Raw genomic sequence first — 18,844 nt, 5'->3', positions numbered from 1 at the left:
CTGGTGTGTGTATGTGTGTGTCTGTTTTGTTTTAAAGAAAGTAACAGTTGGGAGTTCCCTGGCGGTCCAGTGGTTAAGACTTGGCGCTTTCACTGCTGGGGCAAGGGTTCAGTCCCTGGTCGGGGAACTAAGATCCTGCAAGCTACGTGGCGCAGCATGCCCCCCCCCCCCCGCCAAAAAATAAAAATAAAAACCAAAACAAAGTAAAAGTGACATAAAATGTAAATATATTTGCTCATTCTCGCACTATAGCCTCCTTATTCTCTCTATTCCTCAGATTAAATGCATGACAAAGGAAACATCTTAGTAGTGGGATGAAGTATAGAGAAATTCCCTAAGTTACTCAATTTTGTATTGTAGTCCTTTAAATATTTGTCTTTTTTTGTTGTTGTTTTTGTTGCAGAGATGGCATAGAATTTGCTTTTAAAGAGCCTAATCCACAAGGAGAGAGCCATCCACCTTTAAATTTGGCATTTCTTGATATTCTCAGTGAATTTTCTTCTAAACTACTTCGACAAGACAAAAGAACAGTGTATGTATTTGCTAGAAATACTCTATTTAATTTTGTTTTGGAATTCTTAAAGATTGTTATACTTGGTTTCCCTCTCAGATTAGATTAGATTTGTAGGATTGCATTAATGCACAAAAAACTTTATACTTCTGAAATTTTATAATTTAAGGATTATAACTGTTTTATGCATAATACTCCATTTTAATTCTGTGAATTCCCCTTACAGTGTAGTTGTGGCTTTAGAGGTGTAACTGGAATGCTTTGTGTATTCCTATTTGAGTTCTTGGCTCAGCCTAACTAAGGAAGGAGCATTTAACAGATAATAATATCTCTGATCCATCAGGAGCATCTTAGTCTGTGTCCTGAGCCGTGACTACACTGGAAAGTAGAAGTCCCCCTCTTTTATCTTTGTACTTTAACTACAAGTCCTGTTCTCAACAGGCCATTTAAACAGGATACTTTTATGGTTTGGTCTTCTAAAATGGTGACTTACGTTCTAAGAGAGCCTAACAAATGGAATTAAAGTCTCAAAATCTTCTTTCATCTCTTCCACCCCCAACCCCCAACCCCGGGCTTTGAGGTATAAAAAGACAGAAGAATATGAATAACTCATAGGTAATGTCTTCTGAAAGCCCACCAGTATTTTGCTTTTAAAGATTATATAGATCTTGGGGACTTCCCTGGTGGTCCAGTGGTTAAGACTTCACCTTCCACTGCCGGGGGTGCAGGTTCAGGGAGCTGAGATCCCACAAGCCTTGCGGCCAAAAAACCAAAACATAAAAAAGAAGCAGTATTGTAACAAATTCAATAAAGACTTTAAAAATGGTCAACATCAAAAAAGTCTTTAAAAAAACAACATTGTATAGATATTATATGAAATTCTAAAGCAGACAAAACGGTGATAGAAATCACAATAGTGGTTACTTCTTGGGGTTGGGGAGACTGAATGGGAAAAGGGATACAGGGTACTCTGTAGGGTCATAGGAATGTCCTGTATCTTGATAGGTGTATGGGTTACATGGCTGCATTAATTTGCAAAGCTGATCCAACTTTACTGTTAATTTCTGTGCATTTTATTATATATAAATTTATCCCAGTTCAAAATTGCATTGAGGAATTACCTAGTGGTCCAGTGGTTAGGATGCCATACTTTCAGTGCCAAGGGTCTGGGTTCAATCCCTGGTCTGGGAACTAAGGTTCCACAAGCTGTGTGGTGCGCCCCCCCGCCCCCCCCCAAAATTGCATTGGCACTATTAATTAGAGAAATAAAAATTAAAACAAAAAAAAACCATTTCTCACTTAGCATATTAGCAAGACTTAAGACATCGGATAGCGCCAAGTATTGCCAAAGATGTGGAGCAATAGAGGCTTTTATACATTGCTGGTGGCAGAGTAAATTGGTACAAGACCACTTTGGAGACATTTGGCAATGTCTAGTAAAGTTTAAGATTCTCCCTACCTCATGATCCAGTAATTCTATTCATAGGTAGATACCCTAGGGGAACTCTTACACATGTGTAGAAGGATAACTATTAAAGTATTTGACTGTTGCATTGTTTGAATAGGGAAAAACTCAAAACTGACTAAACATCTATCAGCTAGAAAATGGTATCAATAGATTAATATACAATGGAATACTATACAGTGGTCAAAATGGTTAGATTTTTAAAAAGTAAACACAATTCCCTAATTTTATTAAAAACCCATTTAATTGTTCAAATTTCTAGTATCAGATGTCAACAGTGACTTTTATTTGATTGAATTGGGATTGAAATAAGATTCACACAATCCAATTGATCTGCTTTTAAAATCTTAAAAATTTTTTTCAAGTTTATTGAGCTATAATTGACACATAAAATTGTAATATATTTAAAGTGTGCAACATGATGATTTCATATACATTGTGGAAGGATTCCCATAATCAGGTTAATTAACATATTTATCACCTCACATATTTACCATTTTTTTTTATCAGAACACTTAAGCTCTACTCTTTTAGCAAATTTCAATTATGTGGTATTATTTAAGTACACAGTATCATCAACTGTAGCCACCATGTTATACATTAGCCCTCAGATCTCATTCATCTTAAAATTTTTTTTTCTGACTTCATTGAGATATAGTTGACATACATATAATACTGTGTAAGTTTGAGGTATACAACATGTTGATTTGATACACTTACATTATTGGAAAATGATTGCCACCATAGTGTTAGCTGACGTCACTCTTCCAAAATGGTTAGATTTTAAAATTATAATGTTGAGTGCAAAAAGCTAAGTACAAAATGGTGCTATGATGTTTACAGACAAATAGGTATTAAAACATTACAAATGGGGACAAAAAATAGCAAGTTCAGGTTAATGGCAACCTCTGTGGCTGGAAAGAGGACAAAGGGAGCTAGCATCAGGGAGGGCTACTTATCTGGAATGTTCTGTTAAGCTTTGTGGTGGATACATAGTTGTAAATCTCTCAACTAATGAGTATATTTTGGCTCAGACTGCACATCTTGTGTCAGGCTGGTAAGTTCTCAGACTAATAGCCAACTTCCAGACCACGCTTTGATGAGTACTGTACTACTGTGTGTAGCTGAAATATATTTACAATATATACAGCTAACACTAAGCAGTATGTTTGTAACTCATCTCTCCTGTCCTTTCTCTTATGGTGTCCAAAACTGGTAATTCTGAACTGATTCAAATTAGCCATTATTATGACAGCAAAATTTGGTTTGCACTTTACAGTTAGTTGATGAAACTTGTGTGAAGCATAATTTACACAATAAAGCACTGAACTCTTAGTGTCAGAAGCCTGGGATTTGAATCATGGTTATACTGCTTTCTCATTTTTATGACCATGGATATATTACTTAACTTTTCTTATCCTTTCTCTCCTTATCTGTCAAATGGGGAGAATGTCTCCCTCACAAGACTGTAAGAGTAAAGTTAAAGAACCCAAGAGGAAAATGCCTAGCACACAGTAGTCACACAAATGTTAGTTGATTTTTGATTGCTATATTATATATGTCATAAAATCCTTGTGATACTTGAATCCAAGGGTAGATGTGTGACTTCCATCAGGCTGAAAATATTGTGCAGGTAGGGACCATATCTGATTGACCTTTGTATCTACCCCCATTGCCTGGGACATAGATGCTCAACAAATAATAAGCTGAAATGCTATGAATTATTTCATTTAATGTGAGAATCTTGATAGAGACAAAATTGTTCATCAGTGTACTGATGAGGCTTAGATTGAGTAGTGAAGTAATATGCCTATGCTCACGCAGCTAGGGGTTGGTAGAACCCTAGTTGTGTAATTTTTAAATCCAGTCCTCTTTCCAGGAATATGACTCAGGTTTGTTCTTCTAACAGAGGACTTGTAAATGTTAGGATAGAACAGAGACTTGAGACAGAACGCTAATAATCCTTCAGTTGTTACTGTATGCTTTGAGGAAATGTAGACCCATCAACCACTATTTTCATTCTAATTTACTTTTTATTTAACTCTCATTAAATCATGTATGTTCCATTATAGTGTGTGAGCCTATAGGAATAAGCAAAAAGCAAAAAAAAAGCTATGTCAATTTGATGTATCAAAGCTAATGGTTTCTACTCCTTTTTAAGGTATGTTTACTTGGAGAAGTTCATGACCTTTCAGATGTCACTCCGAAGAGAAGATGTGTGGCTTCCACTGATGTCATACCGAAATTCTTTGCTAGCTGGTGGTGATGATGACACCATGTCAGTCATTAGTGGAATCAGCAGTCGGGGGTCAACCGTGCGGAGTAAAAAATCAAAGCCATCTACAGGAAAACGGAAAGTGGTTGAAGGCATGCAGCTCGCACTCAGTAAGAATGTAGTTTATTCTCTTTATATTTGTCCTTTATGTTTACCATAAACCTTAATGACTGAATTGTCATTAAGGGTCACCTTATTTTTAAATTTGAGATATGTGTTGTTAAATAATATCTTGAACAATGTGTCCTCCAATTATGTGTAAATGTACTGTTCTAAGCATTTTACATACATAAATTCAGTTCTTACAACTCTTTAGGTACATAATCATTTTCCAAATGTGAAAGCTGGTACAGAGAAGTTAAGAACTTTTACCTAAGGTCACACTGATATTAAGTAGCAGAGCCAGGCAGTCTCACTCTAGAGCACCTGCTCTTAAATCACTGCACTATACTCTGTATAGGGATATGGACTCAGTATTTTAGAGCTAATCATTACCTAAGAGATCAAATCATCTAGTTTAAGTGGTACAACAGATTCAGAGAGGTCCCAACTTTTGAATTTCTATGAAGAAGAGCATTAATCATAAAGAACTTGATAGAAATACAAGTTACTGCCTATAATCTTAGGGTTAAGAATACATTATGACACTTGAATCTCTTGGACTGTTAGTACTCCAGGGTTGGTTCAAAATGGGTCTGGGGACTTTTTTCCTCTCTTTAGGAAACTTTAAACAAATTAGCATAGTTGCCAAAATTTGCTGCAGCTATTATTCCTGAGTAACAAACTACCCCCAAAACTTATGACATAGCAGGGACATGATGTCTGGTGCTTCCGCTAGGAATACTCAAAGGCTGGTGACTGGAATCATACGGAGGCATCTTCACTTACAGATGTATCTGATACTGGCTGTCAGCTGGGACCTCAGCGGGATTGTCTGCCAGGACCACCTTACACATGTCCTTTCCATGTGGCTATTTGGCTTTCTCACAGCATGTGACTGGGCTCCAAGAGCAAGTGTCTCAAGAGACAAGAACTCTGGAAGCTGCCATTTTCTTAAGGCCAGGAATTGGCATAGCATAATTTCCATCATATTCTATGGACCAAGCAATCACAGGGCACAGGTTCAAGGGAATGGGACATCATCCCCCACCTGTTAATGTGAGGAGTGTCAAAGATTTAGGGGCCATATTTTAATTTTATTTATTTTTTTAGGGGCCATATTGTTAAATTGCCACATGGATTAATGGTTTTAGTACTTTTTATCCAATAATATAAATGCATAAACTCGTAACTTATAACTTAAACTCGTAACTTATAACTTAAACTTGTAACTTAGATTTGGACTTGATTGATCATATAGTCCCAACATCCCAGTCTGTGGAGAAATCTCTCTTACAGTGTCCCTGACCAGTTAAAATAGTTAGGGGTTGATAGCAAGTTAAAATAAAATTTCCTTTTTTTAAATAGAAAAGTTATCAAATTAAAAGATGTATTCCCTGCATGCCACTATAAATTTTAAAGTGTTCTGAACCTCTAACTCACCTGGTCTACACAGTTAACCTCCTAAGTGGCCTGTTTGCTTACTAGTCTTCATATTCTTAAGTCCACCCTCCACACTACCACTACATACTTTGTCTAAAACATGTAACTCGCCACATTGCTTCCCATAAAACCTTCAGCAGTAGTTCCTTTCACCTTAGCACAGCTTATAAGACTTTGCATAAATTGATACCTGCCTCTTTATTCAGCCTTACCTTTTGCCGTCTACTCCAGGAGTACTAAACTCTTAGTTTGTAGGTCAAAAATTGCTGAATATCAGTAAATTAGTATGGTTCAGTCATTGTTGTTTCATGCCTCGGTGATTTTGCTTATGTCCTCCCCCCTGCCTAGGAGACTTCACAGTCCACACAGTATCTACTTTAGTCAGAAGTAACTTCTGGGTAGCTGGCTCTGATCCCTCTCATTGTTCTCATTCTATCTGTGCTTCCCTCTCTTTTAGCACTTACCACACTGTGTTATAATTGCCTGTGTTTTCTTTTTCCACAACTAGGCTGTAAGGGCATGGCAGGGACTGCACCTTACATACCTTTGTATCCTTCTGTTCCAAGCTCTAGCATGTGGAAAGCAAACAGATGTTTTTTGACCTGAACACATTGTATCAGACACTTGGTTAATCAAAATTAGTGACTGAACTTCATTGCTGTTAATTTTCTTTCTCAGCTGAAGAAAGCAGTAGTAGTGACAGTATGTGGCTAAGCAGAGAACAAACACTGCACACCCCAGTTATGATGCAGACACCACAACTCACCTCAACAATTATGAGAGAGCCTAAAAGATTACGACCTGAGGACAGTTTCATGAGTGTCTATCCAATGCAGACTGAACATCATCAAACTCCTCTTGATTATAAGTAAGTACATTTGATCATTTTCTGTACTATAACTTTATTAATTACATAGAAAAAAGTTAAGTTAAAAGAAGAATAAAATTCTCCTTGAAGCACGCAGGTAACATGGATGTTAGCTCAAAGACAACAAGAGGAAGCAAGGCAACAGCAGGAGAGAGCAGCAATGAGCTATGTTAAACTGCGAACTAATCTTCAGCATGCCATGTAAGTGAGAGTGCCTTATTGTCTGAGTACAGGAAGTTCACTAATTCATTTTAACATATTTTAATGTGTGCCTTATCTAAAAATTTCAGCAAACTCTCTAGAGTAACTAAGCTGAAATAATCAAGGAACTAAAAATTGGTCTTTCCAACAGAAAAAAAAACTTAAATATTAACTAGTTAGCTAAAGGACTGATCGTAGGTTGATCTGTTGGAAAAGTTTAAATATGAATCCTTGTTTATTTTGGTACACAGAACTATAGCTAAAAATTCAGTTTTGTTACATTTTAATTGATCCCTACCTTAGTTCAGGCCCTCATCTCTCACCTGAACTATTATATTAGCTTTCTAACTCGTTTTCTTCCCTCAAATCTCCCATTTATCCTCTCACCAACCCCTTCCCTCACTCCCCTCACCACCACTCCATCATTCACACTGCCATCAAGAATTGCTGTTCTAGAATAAAAATCTGATAATGTAACTCTTTTCCTTAAAACCTTTCCATGGATCCCCATTGCCTGCAAGATACAGTTCAAACTCCTTAGCTCATGGCATGCAAGATCTTTCTAAATATGGCCCCTGCCTACATTTTAGTATCATATCCTACTCCCTGGCAACTGGCAAAATCATCATAAAAGAACAAGCTCAGGTGTCACCTTATGTGAAGCTGTGGTGTCATCTATGCTCCCGTAACACTATGTATACTCCTATTTCTTATAGCACTTACCACATTGTATTGTAATTTGTTTATGAATTTGTCCCTTTCTCTAGACTGTGAGCTCCTTAAGGGCAGGGACCTCTTTCTTTCTTTCTCTTTTTTTAATTGAAGTATAGTTGATGTACAATATTATATAAGTTACAGGTGTACAATTTAGTGATTCACGGGTTTTAAGGTTATACTCCATTTATAGTTATTATAAAATATTGGCATTTCCCTGTGTTGTACAATATATCCTTGTAGCTTATTTTATACATAATAATTTGTACCACTTAACAAGGACTACTTTTGTTTCCTGTTAGTGCTCAGCACATTAAAAAGTACTAAGTAAATGTTCATTGAATGAATAAATGTCCAATGCTAAAAAAAATTGTAGTTTAATTTTCAAATACTTTGTTTTTACTGGAATCTGTATGAGATTTTTATAAATCTTTATTAGCTTTGGCTCCAAAAGAAATGGCATATAAGTAGTCTTTAGATGACTGGTACAAAGGGGGAAGATCTGATGATTCTGATTAAGTTTTTTAGTTTGAAAGCTTTGTATTTGTAATATAATGTGGTATATGTTTCAATGCTGGGAGATAATAATTGTTACCTTTTAAAAATTTATATTTTGTTTCATTTTATTGGTTTTTGAATGATGAGAATTTTACCTATATTTCTTAAGAAATGATCATTTACCACATGAGTGGTAGTCTACTTAAATTCACTTTAGTTATCTGTAGTGGTGTTAAGAACCTCTACAGACAAGGTATACTTTATCACATCTATAGATTCTGATCCGAGTATGTCTAATATGTTCATTCTCTATACTATCCCTTGATTCTGTCCCCTATTCTGTTTCTATAGCCACATTCCCTTTAATATATGTTCTTAATTCACGCTGAATTCAACAAGTGATTTCTTAGCTTCTGACCAGTCACCAGTCCAAACACTTCAGAATTCTGCCGTGCAATCATTTGGTCCTTAATGTCTCCCCTGAAAACTTGCCCACCGGTGCCCAAGATCTTCCACAGCATCTCATTACTCAGTACCATTTATCATTATTCTTTTGTTTGTAGATTGATTGATTAACTTTTTTTCTTCAAGTTTTATGGAGATAAAATTGACATACAGCACTGTATAAGTTTAAGATGTTCAGCTTAATGATGTGACTTACATACATCCTGAAATGATTACCACAACAAGTTTAGTGAACATCCATCGTCTCATATAGATACAATGTTTGTAGTTAGTTTTAATTCTTCTTAGAGATAAACTTCCTCAGGTGACTAAGAAATTATCCCAGTTAAATAATTTATTACCAGAAGATCCTTTTGGGTGTTGTACCATAAGTGTTCTATTGCTTGAGACTTTAAAATATTTTTGTTTTACAACAATTGTTCTGTAATGGTATCTACCCTATAACTAAAAATACTTCCAAATTCTCCCTCTCCCTCTCTCTCTCTCTCTCTCTCTCTCTCATAGTTTGTATCACATATATCTTTCTTATACTTCAAATGAAGTGCAGAATGAATTTCTGTTTTTCTATAATATATGGTCCCCAGAGCACACATATCCCCTTCACGTTGCCTCCACCAAATATAGTAAATTTGTCATTTACTATCCAGAACTCTTGGGAAATAGGGACCATTGTCAGCATATTTGTCCAGGTAGTCTGGACTAGACATCACGTCTTGCTATCTTTATCTTTTAAGACTCAACATGGTATTATGTAAATTGTAAGCAAGCATTCAATAAATAATTGATTTTTGAGGTAGAATCTTTAAATGAGTGAGAAAAGAAGGAAATGTTAGCCAAACTGGGGAATAAGAAGTCACACTTAATTTCACTATTATGTTGACTCTTTTATGCCGATCTGGGCTAATTTGTGAACTTGAAATTTGAGTTTTTTTCTTATAATAATGTGATAACAGAATTTTTGGTCTTAATTTTTATTTTACTTTTCTATATATGTCTCAGTTTTGAGTTTTATAGGATACAGAATGCAAATTTCAGCATAAATGTTGCTCATTTCTTCCTGAAGGAGAATTAATCTCTTCTTTCAGTATATCTTTATAGCACTAAAGGCATATTTCTCTTGAAATATTTATCACACTTTGTCATAATTAATTATCTCTGTTTCCCAGAGTAGACTGTGAGCTCCTTGAGGGCAGGAACCATGTCTTACTTATCTTTTATTTTGCATCCATAGGACACAGTAGAAGCCTGTCACATAGTAGGCACTGTGTGAATGAGTGAGTGAGTGCCTGGTACATTTTAGGTACTGAGTGAGTGATGGGTAAAATTAACAATATATATTCATGAAAATATATGTATTCTGAAAATGTCATTTCTTTGGTCTCTGTTTTATACTTGTTTATTAATTTGTACCCTGCCTACTTTCAAAAAGGATTTGAGGTATCTTGTCTGTTCCCATGTGGGAAATTCTCATTGAACTTCTAAATGGGATATCAGAACTATCAAGCTAAATGTATTGAAGTAATATCGAATAAACCTAACTCCATAGCATTTTTAGACAAGTGAACATTGGGGTTTTGACATCATTGATGACATGATCAATGCGTAATCATTTTCCCTGACCTTTAATTCCATCATTTTCCATTACACTTGAATAGACAGAGCCACATAGTTGCTGCCAATATATTAATAGTCACAACTTTGGTTCAGATCTTGACCTTGTTTTGTATTTCTCTAGTCGGCGTGGTACAAGCCTAATGGAAGATGATGAAGAGCCAATCGTTGAAGATGTTATGATGTCCTCGGAAGGGAGGATTGAAGATCTTAATGAGGGGATGGATTTCGACACCATGGATATAGACTTGGTAAGGTACAATGATTCTGTAGGATTTTCTATTTAGATTTTTTGGAAATTAAGTTGGATATTATTAGAGGAGAGAAATACTTGCTATGAAAAGTAAGTTTTGCAAAATTCTTAAATAAAATACTTGCCATGAGTTTAGATACATGAGAAGGGATTGAGGAAGAGGGTGAGGTTGGTGTGGGTGTTAGGTCCTAATTTAAGATGATGAACTTTCAGATTAATTTAGGAATATATAGATTTAAAGGATTTATTTTGCTTAATAGTATACTAAGTATAATATTACCTTATAATTTGCCCTCTTTTTACCATTATCAAAATAATACATTGTTAACATGATCTACCCTGTTATTGAGATCAACTTCTGTATCAGATAGTAAAGTAAAATACTTAAACTTGGAAGTTTAATATATATGAGGGTATATTCTTTGATAATTACATCATATATACAATTAGGGCTTTGTTGTATACAAAATGCTTGTATATATTTCATTTTGCCACACAGCTCATTCAGCTTTGTGAGGTAGGTTGAAAGGCTTGAGGATATTGAAGCTTAGACAGCCTATCCAAGGAGACAAAACTAGTAAGCAGTAAAGCTGAGATTCATTATAAGCCAGGTCTTCTGATTCTATTTCTTAGTATACCTTGGTGTATTCTCCTTAAAGGGAAGAAATAAGTAAATATGGCTTCTCTTCAGAATAGCGTAATTCAGATTGAAAGGAAAGTTGAGAGAGACATTTTTAAAGTAAAACAAAAAAATTGGTTTTCCAGTTTTCATCTTTAAGTATAATTTTCCACGAATGAATTGGTTTTGCATGTTTAAACAGTCTGTAGTTTGAATATATAGCATTTGAAATATTGTAGGGTACAATTGCAATTACATGGACCATGTGAACACTTAATGATAATTTCAATATTTTCAGTTACTATTTGGCTTATTATAGATATGACAATTGTCAACTAACTTCCTTTTTTCTCCCTTAGCCACCATCAAAGAACAGACGAGAGAGAACAGAACTGAAGCCTGATTTCTTTGATCCAGCTTCAATTATGGATGAATCAGTAGGTTTAATTTAAATATGCCTCAAGATTATAAAATCAAAAGTAATAGGCAGTCTGTAAGTCTGAGGTTGAAGAACTGGGACAATACATTGAGAATGGATAAAAACAACTGGACAGGAGGAAAAGAGGAAGGCAGGAGGGATTTCGGGGTAGGGCTGGGGAGGGATTATGCAGTGGTGGTAACAGATTCAAAGTGCCTTTGAATCCCTGGCCAACTGGGACGTGATATGTTAAGGAATTTGGACTTTTCCTGTAGGCTTGAGTTACATATTGGAGGATTTTGAATGAGGGAGTGGCATGATCAGAATTGTGTTTCAGAAAGATTTCTTTGGATAGGATGAAAGAGAAGAAAAATAATCATAATAGTCATAATCATAATATGAAGGCATGGTGAAAAATAGAACTTGAACAGAGGCTTTGGTAATAAAGATAAGGGGATTGAGATAATTGGTTATTGTTAGGTATTGTCAATTCTGTTTCTTCTATCAGTCCCTGTTACCATGTTCTCCCTGAGAATGCCTTGGTTCAAATCTTATAGTTTCTCTCAGACACACTATGCTCTTTCATGACTCCATGACCTTGTAAAAGCTTTTCTCTCTGTCAGAATTGCCCCTTTCCTTTTCCTCGTAGTGAATTCTTTCTTCAGTAGTCAGTTTGAACATTACTGCAGAGTTTTTCCTAACCTTTTTAGATAGATACTTTATTCTCAGTTCCCATAACACTTTGTATATACTTCTATTTTGATAACTACCAGATTGGTGTAGTGAAATAAGATACTACATTTCACTCAGACTGAACTCTAGGCAGTGATGATTTTATTCATTTTGAGTTTTGCCTAGCTTAGTAGGTATTTAGTTTTATTTGTCAAATTAATAAATCCGTTAAGTGCCCTTCTATCTCACTTTTCAGTGTCTACCCATTTATGCTCCTTCTTTCTAACACCTCCTGCCTCAGGTGACTGTTGTATCATCCTCTGAGGCCTGCCTTCTGTGCCCCTATCTCTGCCATTCTCTCCTTGCCCTCTTCTTGCCTCATAATCTGCTTTCAGATAGCTCTTGGAAGAATTTTGACAAACTAACTGATGTTAACATGTTTATATTAATAAGGCCAGCTATTTGAGCTAAAAGACAAATATTTCATAGATCAGCGGGTATAGAAATCTTTGGACAAGCCACCTTGGGATCCTTTAAACCAGTGTTTCTCAATCTGTAAGGTGCATATGAATCATCTGGAGATCTTATTAAAATGTAGGTTCTGCTTTAGTAGGTCCGAAGTGTGGCCTGACATTCTGCATCTCTAACAAGACCGTAATTTGAGTAACATAGGTGACCTAGGCCTACCCTTAAGTCTGTAGTTTAAATGCCTATTGAAGTATGTGGTTTCCCTGATAATCTAGGAGTATGTATCTTCCAGTTCGTTAAATAAAACATTTAGGTAGTGATTGTGATGAGGAATAAAAGAGAATCTTTTCAAGCAGATATAATGAAATGCATTAATTCTGCAGTTTATCGAGTTGGAAAGTGGTACTAAAATGAATAAGGTGCTCCCCCTGCTGTCAAGGGGTTTGTATTCTAGTCCAACTGTACTATCACTTTGAGGTGAAAAGGGATGGAAGCTAGTATTTGAAAACTTATGTGCCTGACACTATGCTAGGCACGATTTAGTTTGATCTAATCAGCAACCTTGTAAGAAAGGTGGTGGGATCCCACTTTTACACTCAAGCAAACTTGGACTGAAGAGGTGGTTCAGTGACTTGCTCAGAGTTATACAACTTTAGTGTCAGAGTAGTAATTTGACCTGAGTTCCTTTTGATTTAAAAATCTCATGCTGCCTCTACTGTGGAAGAAATACCAAGAAAAATATTTTAGAAATTGGAATGATTAACTGTAGTCAAAATTGATGTGGGCAGAGATCTCCTTATTTTTTCATGTGTTCATCTAAAGTCAGGAAAACTGTAGGCATTTGTTTCCTTAGTCTCTTACTAGATTTGCAAAAAGGTGCTCTTCACTTTAGGTTACTACAGTAGTTGAACAGCAATGTAAATGTGTGTGTATTTTTGACATTTAACATTTAGGGAAGGCTATAATCTGAGTGAGGCCAAAGATAGGGACCTAATAATTATTTGTTATTTGTAGAAAAATTTTGGCATTCTTGTGTTTATTGAATATGTCATAACTAAGAGGATAGTTCTGCTGCTTCTAAAACTGGGAAAATGAGCACATGCGTCTGTACCTGTAGTTTTATAGTATTACCACATGATGGCAGCAGTCACATAACTGAGTGCTCACTATCTTTAAAAGTGCAGGTATCTTTAGACATCTTTGACCATGTATATATATTTAAGTTAATACTAGTTTGTTTTAAAATATACATTAAACTTTACCTCATTATCTCAACAATAACTTAAGAGGTGGAATAATAGAAATTTTTAAATGTAAAAATCTGCATTTGCTTTTCTACAATAGCTTACATCTGTTTTTACTCAAGCCTGTGATAAATGAGTCATCAAAACAATAGTAAAATTGAGACTTTAAATCCTTTTATACTCAGTTCTAAGATTCTCTAATTTTAAGTGAAGTAACCCAAAGCATCCTATTGTAGATACTAGCATCCTAGTATAGATACTAAATAAATCCTAAATGTGTTTTTCGTAACATGTTATCCATGTAATTCAGAAGTGGTAATAGGAAAACTCTGAGCAGATCAGTTTTGGGTTGCATATATACAACATTCTAGATTTATGATTTATTTAGTTTCATATTTGGAAACAGTGTCAACATTGGTTTATCCCATTGTGCCAGTGGTTGCTTTCTGCTACTAGTGCCAGTATTGTCTCAACACACCAAAGCTTGCTGTTGGTACTTTTAAAGTATATGCTTAAGTGGTTATTAATGTTAACACCAGAAACAGGTGTAGCTCATGTTAGCACAGAAAGAGAATAAGTATCACTAATATCATTCTTCCGTGTTGAGACTCTTACTAGAATTATCTGTAGTATAAAATTGGTAAAAGAAGGGTTTGGTATAATTGAGCTAATTTAACTGTTCTAATAGAAGAATCTACTTATAACCTAGTCTGTACAAACACAGGAGAAAACAAAAGACAACCTGTTCAGGCCATTTCTAGGTAGGCACTTGGTTTGGAAAGAACTTGAGTTCATCTTCATGCCACACTCTACACTAAAATTGCTAATTAAGATTTTATCCTTTCATTCACCATTAGATCTTCCTTTACCCAGAGTCACAGAGTGTTATGGCTAGAAGGGATCTTTAAACATCACGTATCACCTAGGCCTCTTTGGTGGAAACATTCTAATCACCCAAACTCTGACTCTAACCAAAAAAGGAGAACCCTGAAACTTGGGTGGGGGCGGGCAAGGGGTGAGTAGTGGTGGTGGTTTTGGTGGATGACAGGTAAGAAATGGGGTACATTAATTCTCTATTGCTTTCATTACTGGGGATTCCAAACACTTTACTTGATAATTTACTACAGTGAGCTTGCAATGAGATAGGTATTTGTTTTCTGGTCTGAAAATACACAGTTCCTTCAATTCAGATCAGAACAATTTGTGAGTTCTATGACTTTTGTTAAAGTGAGGTTTAATAATTTACAAGTAAGAGCCCTTTGTAATCTCAGTCTTAGCTCATTACCTCTGACTTTAATATCAGTTTTTTTTACTATTTTATTATAGTATTTTAAAATATTACTTAATTGTCATAGTAAGTGCTGGAATTTTAATTGAAGAGCCTAACTTTTAGTATGTACAACTGAAGGTTATATCTTATTCTTATTTAATGAACGAGAGGGAGTTGCTCCATTTATTACCTGCTTTTACTTTTTTAAGTTAGTGACAAGTAATTATTAGATTTTATGTAACATTCTTTTCCCAACTGAAATGTAATGAAAAGCATCAATATAACTTTGTTTGCTCAGATTTTACCTTACTTATTTGATTTCTTAAAATTTGTAGTCCTGTTCATTCACTCAGAAAGCTTCCTATTTTCTACATATTTATATTGTTTTTGGATGTTTTTGGTCTGCATGTTCAAATGCCTTTTTAAAAACTATACCCACTTCACAGTGCAAATGACCAAGTTTGCCATACATCTTGTGCCAGAAGTGTATGTCAAGAAGCACATTCATTTGTTCATTCAACAAATGTCGGGTGCCTATGTTCAGGGCATTATCTAGGCATTAGGGGTGTGTATAAATGAGACATGATCTTTGCTTTTAGTTATATTTGTGAGGTAAGTAGCATTGTGATTAGGCCTGATGTTATTTCATTATATGTTAATGGTAATTATAATTTTAGAATTATATATCTGAGGAGAGGGGAATTTTTCAAAGTGATTTTTAGCATGTTATTAAACTTAATATTACCAAGTATCAATGTAATATATTTTACAAAGAAATGAATGACAATTTTAACCAGATTTTTTTTCCTCTCTCTCATTAGGTTCTTGGGGTGTCAATGTTTTAATACCAGTACACAATTAAATCTGTGGTGAAGTCATTTTCTAAGTGGAAGAGGAAATTTTAAAATAAAGTGTGGTAGATACAGTGAAATTCTGTACAGATTTTTCTCTAAGGAGAATATGACATGCTTATACTTACCAAGATCAAGTGCATTTGAGGGGCAGTTTTGTTTGCCTGAAAAAAGTAAAGGACAAGTAAACAATTTGATGATAAGCTACAGTTTTTCTTAGAAAGTAAATATTTTATTTATGCGCTGTTAGTTGGCTTTTGAATCAATTATTTCATGCTTTTTTTAAAGAAAATATAACAATCTGAAGAGGCATTTGGTACAGACATGAATCCTCTCACATTTATTTACTGGGTGTACTAAGTAATGATGACCTCTGCTGGATTTCTGTTTACATCCAAGAAACAAATTTAAGGTTGAGTTTATTCCCCTACCCTGAAATTATAGGATAGAATTGTTTTTAGCATTCTAAATTTAAATGCTTGAAACATCAATCAACAAAGCTTTCTTTTAAAATATTGTAATTGTGGAGAAAAGTAAACTTATAAGCAGAACTTTTACAATTTTTTCATCTAAAATGTATTTTAAGATATTTTTAAAATCCAAGAGCTTCTCTATACTTTTCAGAAATACCCAGATGCAGTGAACTGCCAGAAGGTAACCAGTCTCAAACATGCTTATCCCATTATCAACCCTGAAAGTTTGCTTGTCCTTTAAAATAAAAATGTAATGTTGTGATATTCCTTCCAGTAGTGCCACTGTATTTTGTCTCCAAATAAAAGAAGCTTATTGTAGTATGTTTGCAGAAAAAATTCTAAACAAAAATTATACAGCTTATTAGAGTGTGGGAATAGGGATCTAAATTTTAAATAAAATTATATATATATATAAATTGGTGCTGATTTTATAATTGCGCAGTTTGTTTAGTTTTTTCTTACTTTTAAATTCCAACTTAAAATTATGAGGTTTCAGAAATATATTGAAAGTTTAACAATGTTTAAAAATAGAAAAGCATGAGTGTTCATGCTTTAAAATGATTTTTAAATTTGTATTTTATATTGTTTTATCTATCTGTCTTTGCAAGCAGTCTTCAGGTTAAAGATACTTCTAACAGGTTACAGTACATTTCCTCTGTATGTAAATTAGATGGGATAATAGAATTCATAACCCATAATATTCTTTGAAAGCTAAGCTTTAAACTTCATTTTATGTCCTTTCACAAATTAGTTTAAAACAGAAAGTGGCTACTTGCCATTTTGACATCAACTCATTTTGCGAGGCTTAGGCAGCTAGACATCGTTTAAAACAAAATATTAACTTATATTACATGTGTATCTATCTTTTGTCAGTCGTCTCTCAGTTCTTGAGGTATATTATTTTAATCATTCCATGCCTTAATATGCTTGCAATACAAGAATATCTTCAGATGGGTGAATACCAAAAGGCTTCCAGTTCTTAGAGTCAGAAATCAACAAGCATTGGGCTGTGGTAGCCAAAAACCATAGGTTAGCTAAAGATCATGATAAAATACAATTATTTTATTAAATCATGGTTAATAACAAATGAAATCAGACTTGTCTAACAGATTTTCCATCAACAAATATTGTTAGGTGCAAAAAAGTATTGCCTATGTTGTTTTTCACACCACTGCATTTACTAGAACTGCTGAGAGGACTGTATATATGATTTTAAACCTAAGTTGATTTTTTTTCTCACTCTTGAAAGGAGTACTTCTTTGTGAAAGCAGTTCTTACAGCTTTGTTTTCAACCAGCTAAAAATGTTTTATATATTACTCTAACCTGTTGTCCTCCACATTCTATTGTCCTAATTGTACTGTTTTCTGATTTGTATTTATGTCTTGAGACAGTAACTTTTTGAATAAAAATAAACCTACAGTATGTTGTATGTTTTATCTTTTGTAATTGAAGGAGGAGGGTGGCTATAAATGGTTTAGAAAGTGTACCTGTTATCATATCTTTTAACATGTTTGGGTGGGAATAATTTATAGAAAACATTGCCATTTTATACTTTTAATAAATCATACTTTTTTTAAATGAGACTAAATCCCTAATTGGGTTATTACTTTAAAATAGAAACCTGTGACCATTATTACTTTAATTTTTATCTGGTATGAGTTAAATGCTCTTTAAAATATCTGCATTGTTCATCCAGGATACATTTGAGTGCCTGCTATGTGCTAAGGCACGTGTTAGAGATCTAGCAGTGAACAAGATAGACAGGGCTCCTCTCTCGTAGATCTAGTGTGGCAAACAAATAAGGAAAGAATCAAATAAAATAATTAAACTTGTAATAAGTGCTAGGAAGGAAACCAGCAGTGTGTGCTGAGCTAGAGAGTGAGAGAGAGAAAGAGTTTGTGTGTGTGTAAAACCTCCCTTAGATAAGTGACTGATGCTTGGAGGTGAGTGAAAGCCCATAATTGAAAAAGAATTTACTAATTGAATTCTTATTGAAAACTCTTAGTCTTCAATGTGTTAAGATTTGCATTGTACTCTTTAATTTTAAATTGTTTAAAAAATTTTTGGCTGCGCCACGCAGCTTGTGGGGTCTTAGTTCCCTGGCCAGGGATTAAACCCAGGCCATGGCAGTGAAAGCACCGAGTCCTAACCACTGGACCGCCAAGGAGTTCCCTGCATTGTACCCTTTTTTTTTCCCCCATTCTCCCCCAGCTTTATTGAAATGTAATTAACATATAACATTGTATAAGTTTAAAGTGTACAATATGAATATTTGGTACATGCATATATTGTGAAATTATTACCACAAAGATTAGTTAACACATCTACCACCTCATATAATTACCATTTTTTTGTGTATATGGTGAGAACATTTAAGATCTACTCTCTTAGCAACATTCACATATACAATACAGTATTATTAACT

At 34.6% G+C, this 18,844-nt stretch overlaps 1 protein-coding gene across 6 annotated transcripts in view; it reads left to right on the top strand.

Annotated features, from left to right (window-relative positions):
* Positions 1-17,848, top strand: part of STAG2 (STAG2 cohesin complex component) — a 120,277-nt gene extending 102,429 nt beyond the window's left edge. For 5 of the 6 annotated variants that reach the window (XM_081221285.1, XM_081221284.1, XM_081221287.1 and 2 more), the window contains 7 exons: positions 404-532; positions 4,138-4,361; positions 6,472-6,661; positions 6,752-6,862; positions 10,275-10,401; positions 11,382-11,459; positions 15,916-17,848. In XM_081221285.1, coding sequence (XP_081077411.1) covers positions 404-532; positions 4,138-4,361; positions 6,472-6,661; positions 6,752-6,862; positions 10,275-10,401; positions 11,382-11,459; positions 15,916-15,939 — 883 coding nt within the window. In that variant the 3' untranslated portion in view covers positions 15,940-17,848. The remainder of the gene's footprint in view (positions 1-403; positions 533-4,137; positions 4,362-6,471; positions 6,662-6,751; positions 6,863-10,274; positions 10,402-11,381; positions 11,460-15,915) is intronic. The other variant, XM_081221288.1, reaches the window with a different exon arrangement.
* Positions 17,849-18,844: the final 996 nt, after the last annotated feature.

The sequence above is a fragment of the Mesoplodon bidens genome (genome assembly GCF_964165515.1).
Source record: "Mesoplodon bidens genome assembly, chromosome: X".
In the NCBI taxonomy this organism is placed as follows: domain Eukaryota; kingdom Metazoa; phylum Chordata; class Mammalia; order Artiodactyla; family Ziphiidae; genus Mesoplodon; species Mesoplodon bidens.
The sequence above is the reverse complement of the archived record's forward strand: the minus strand, read 5'-3'. Positions and strand labels throughout refer to the sequence as shown.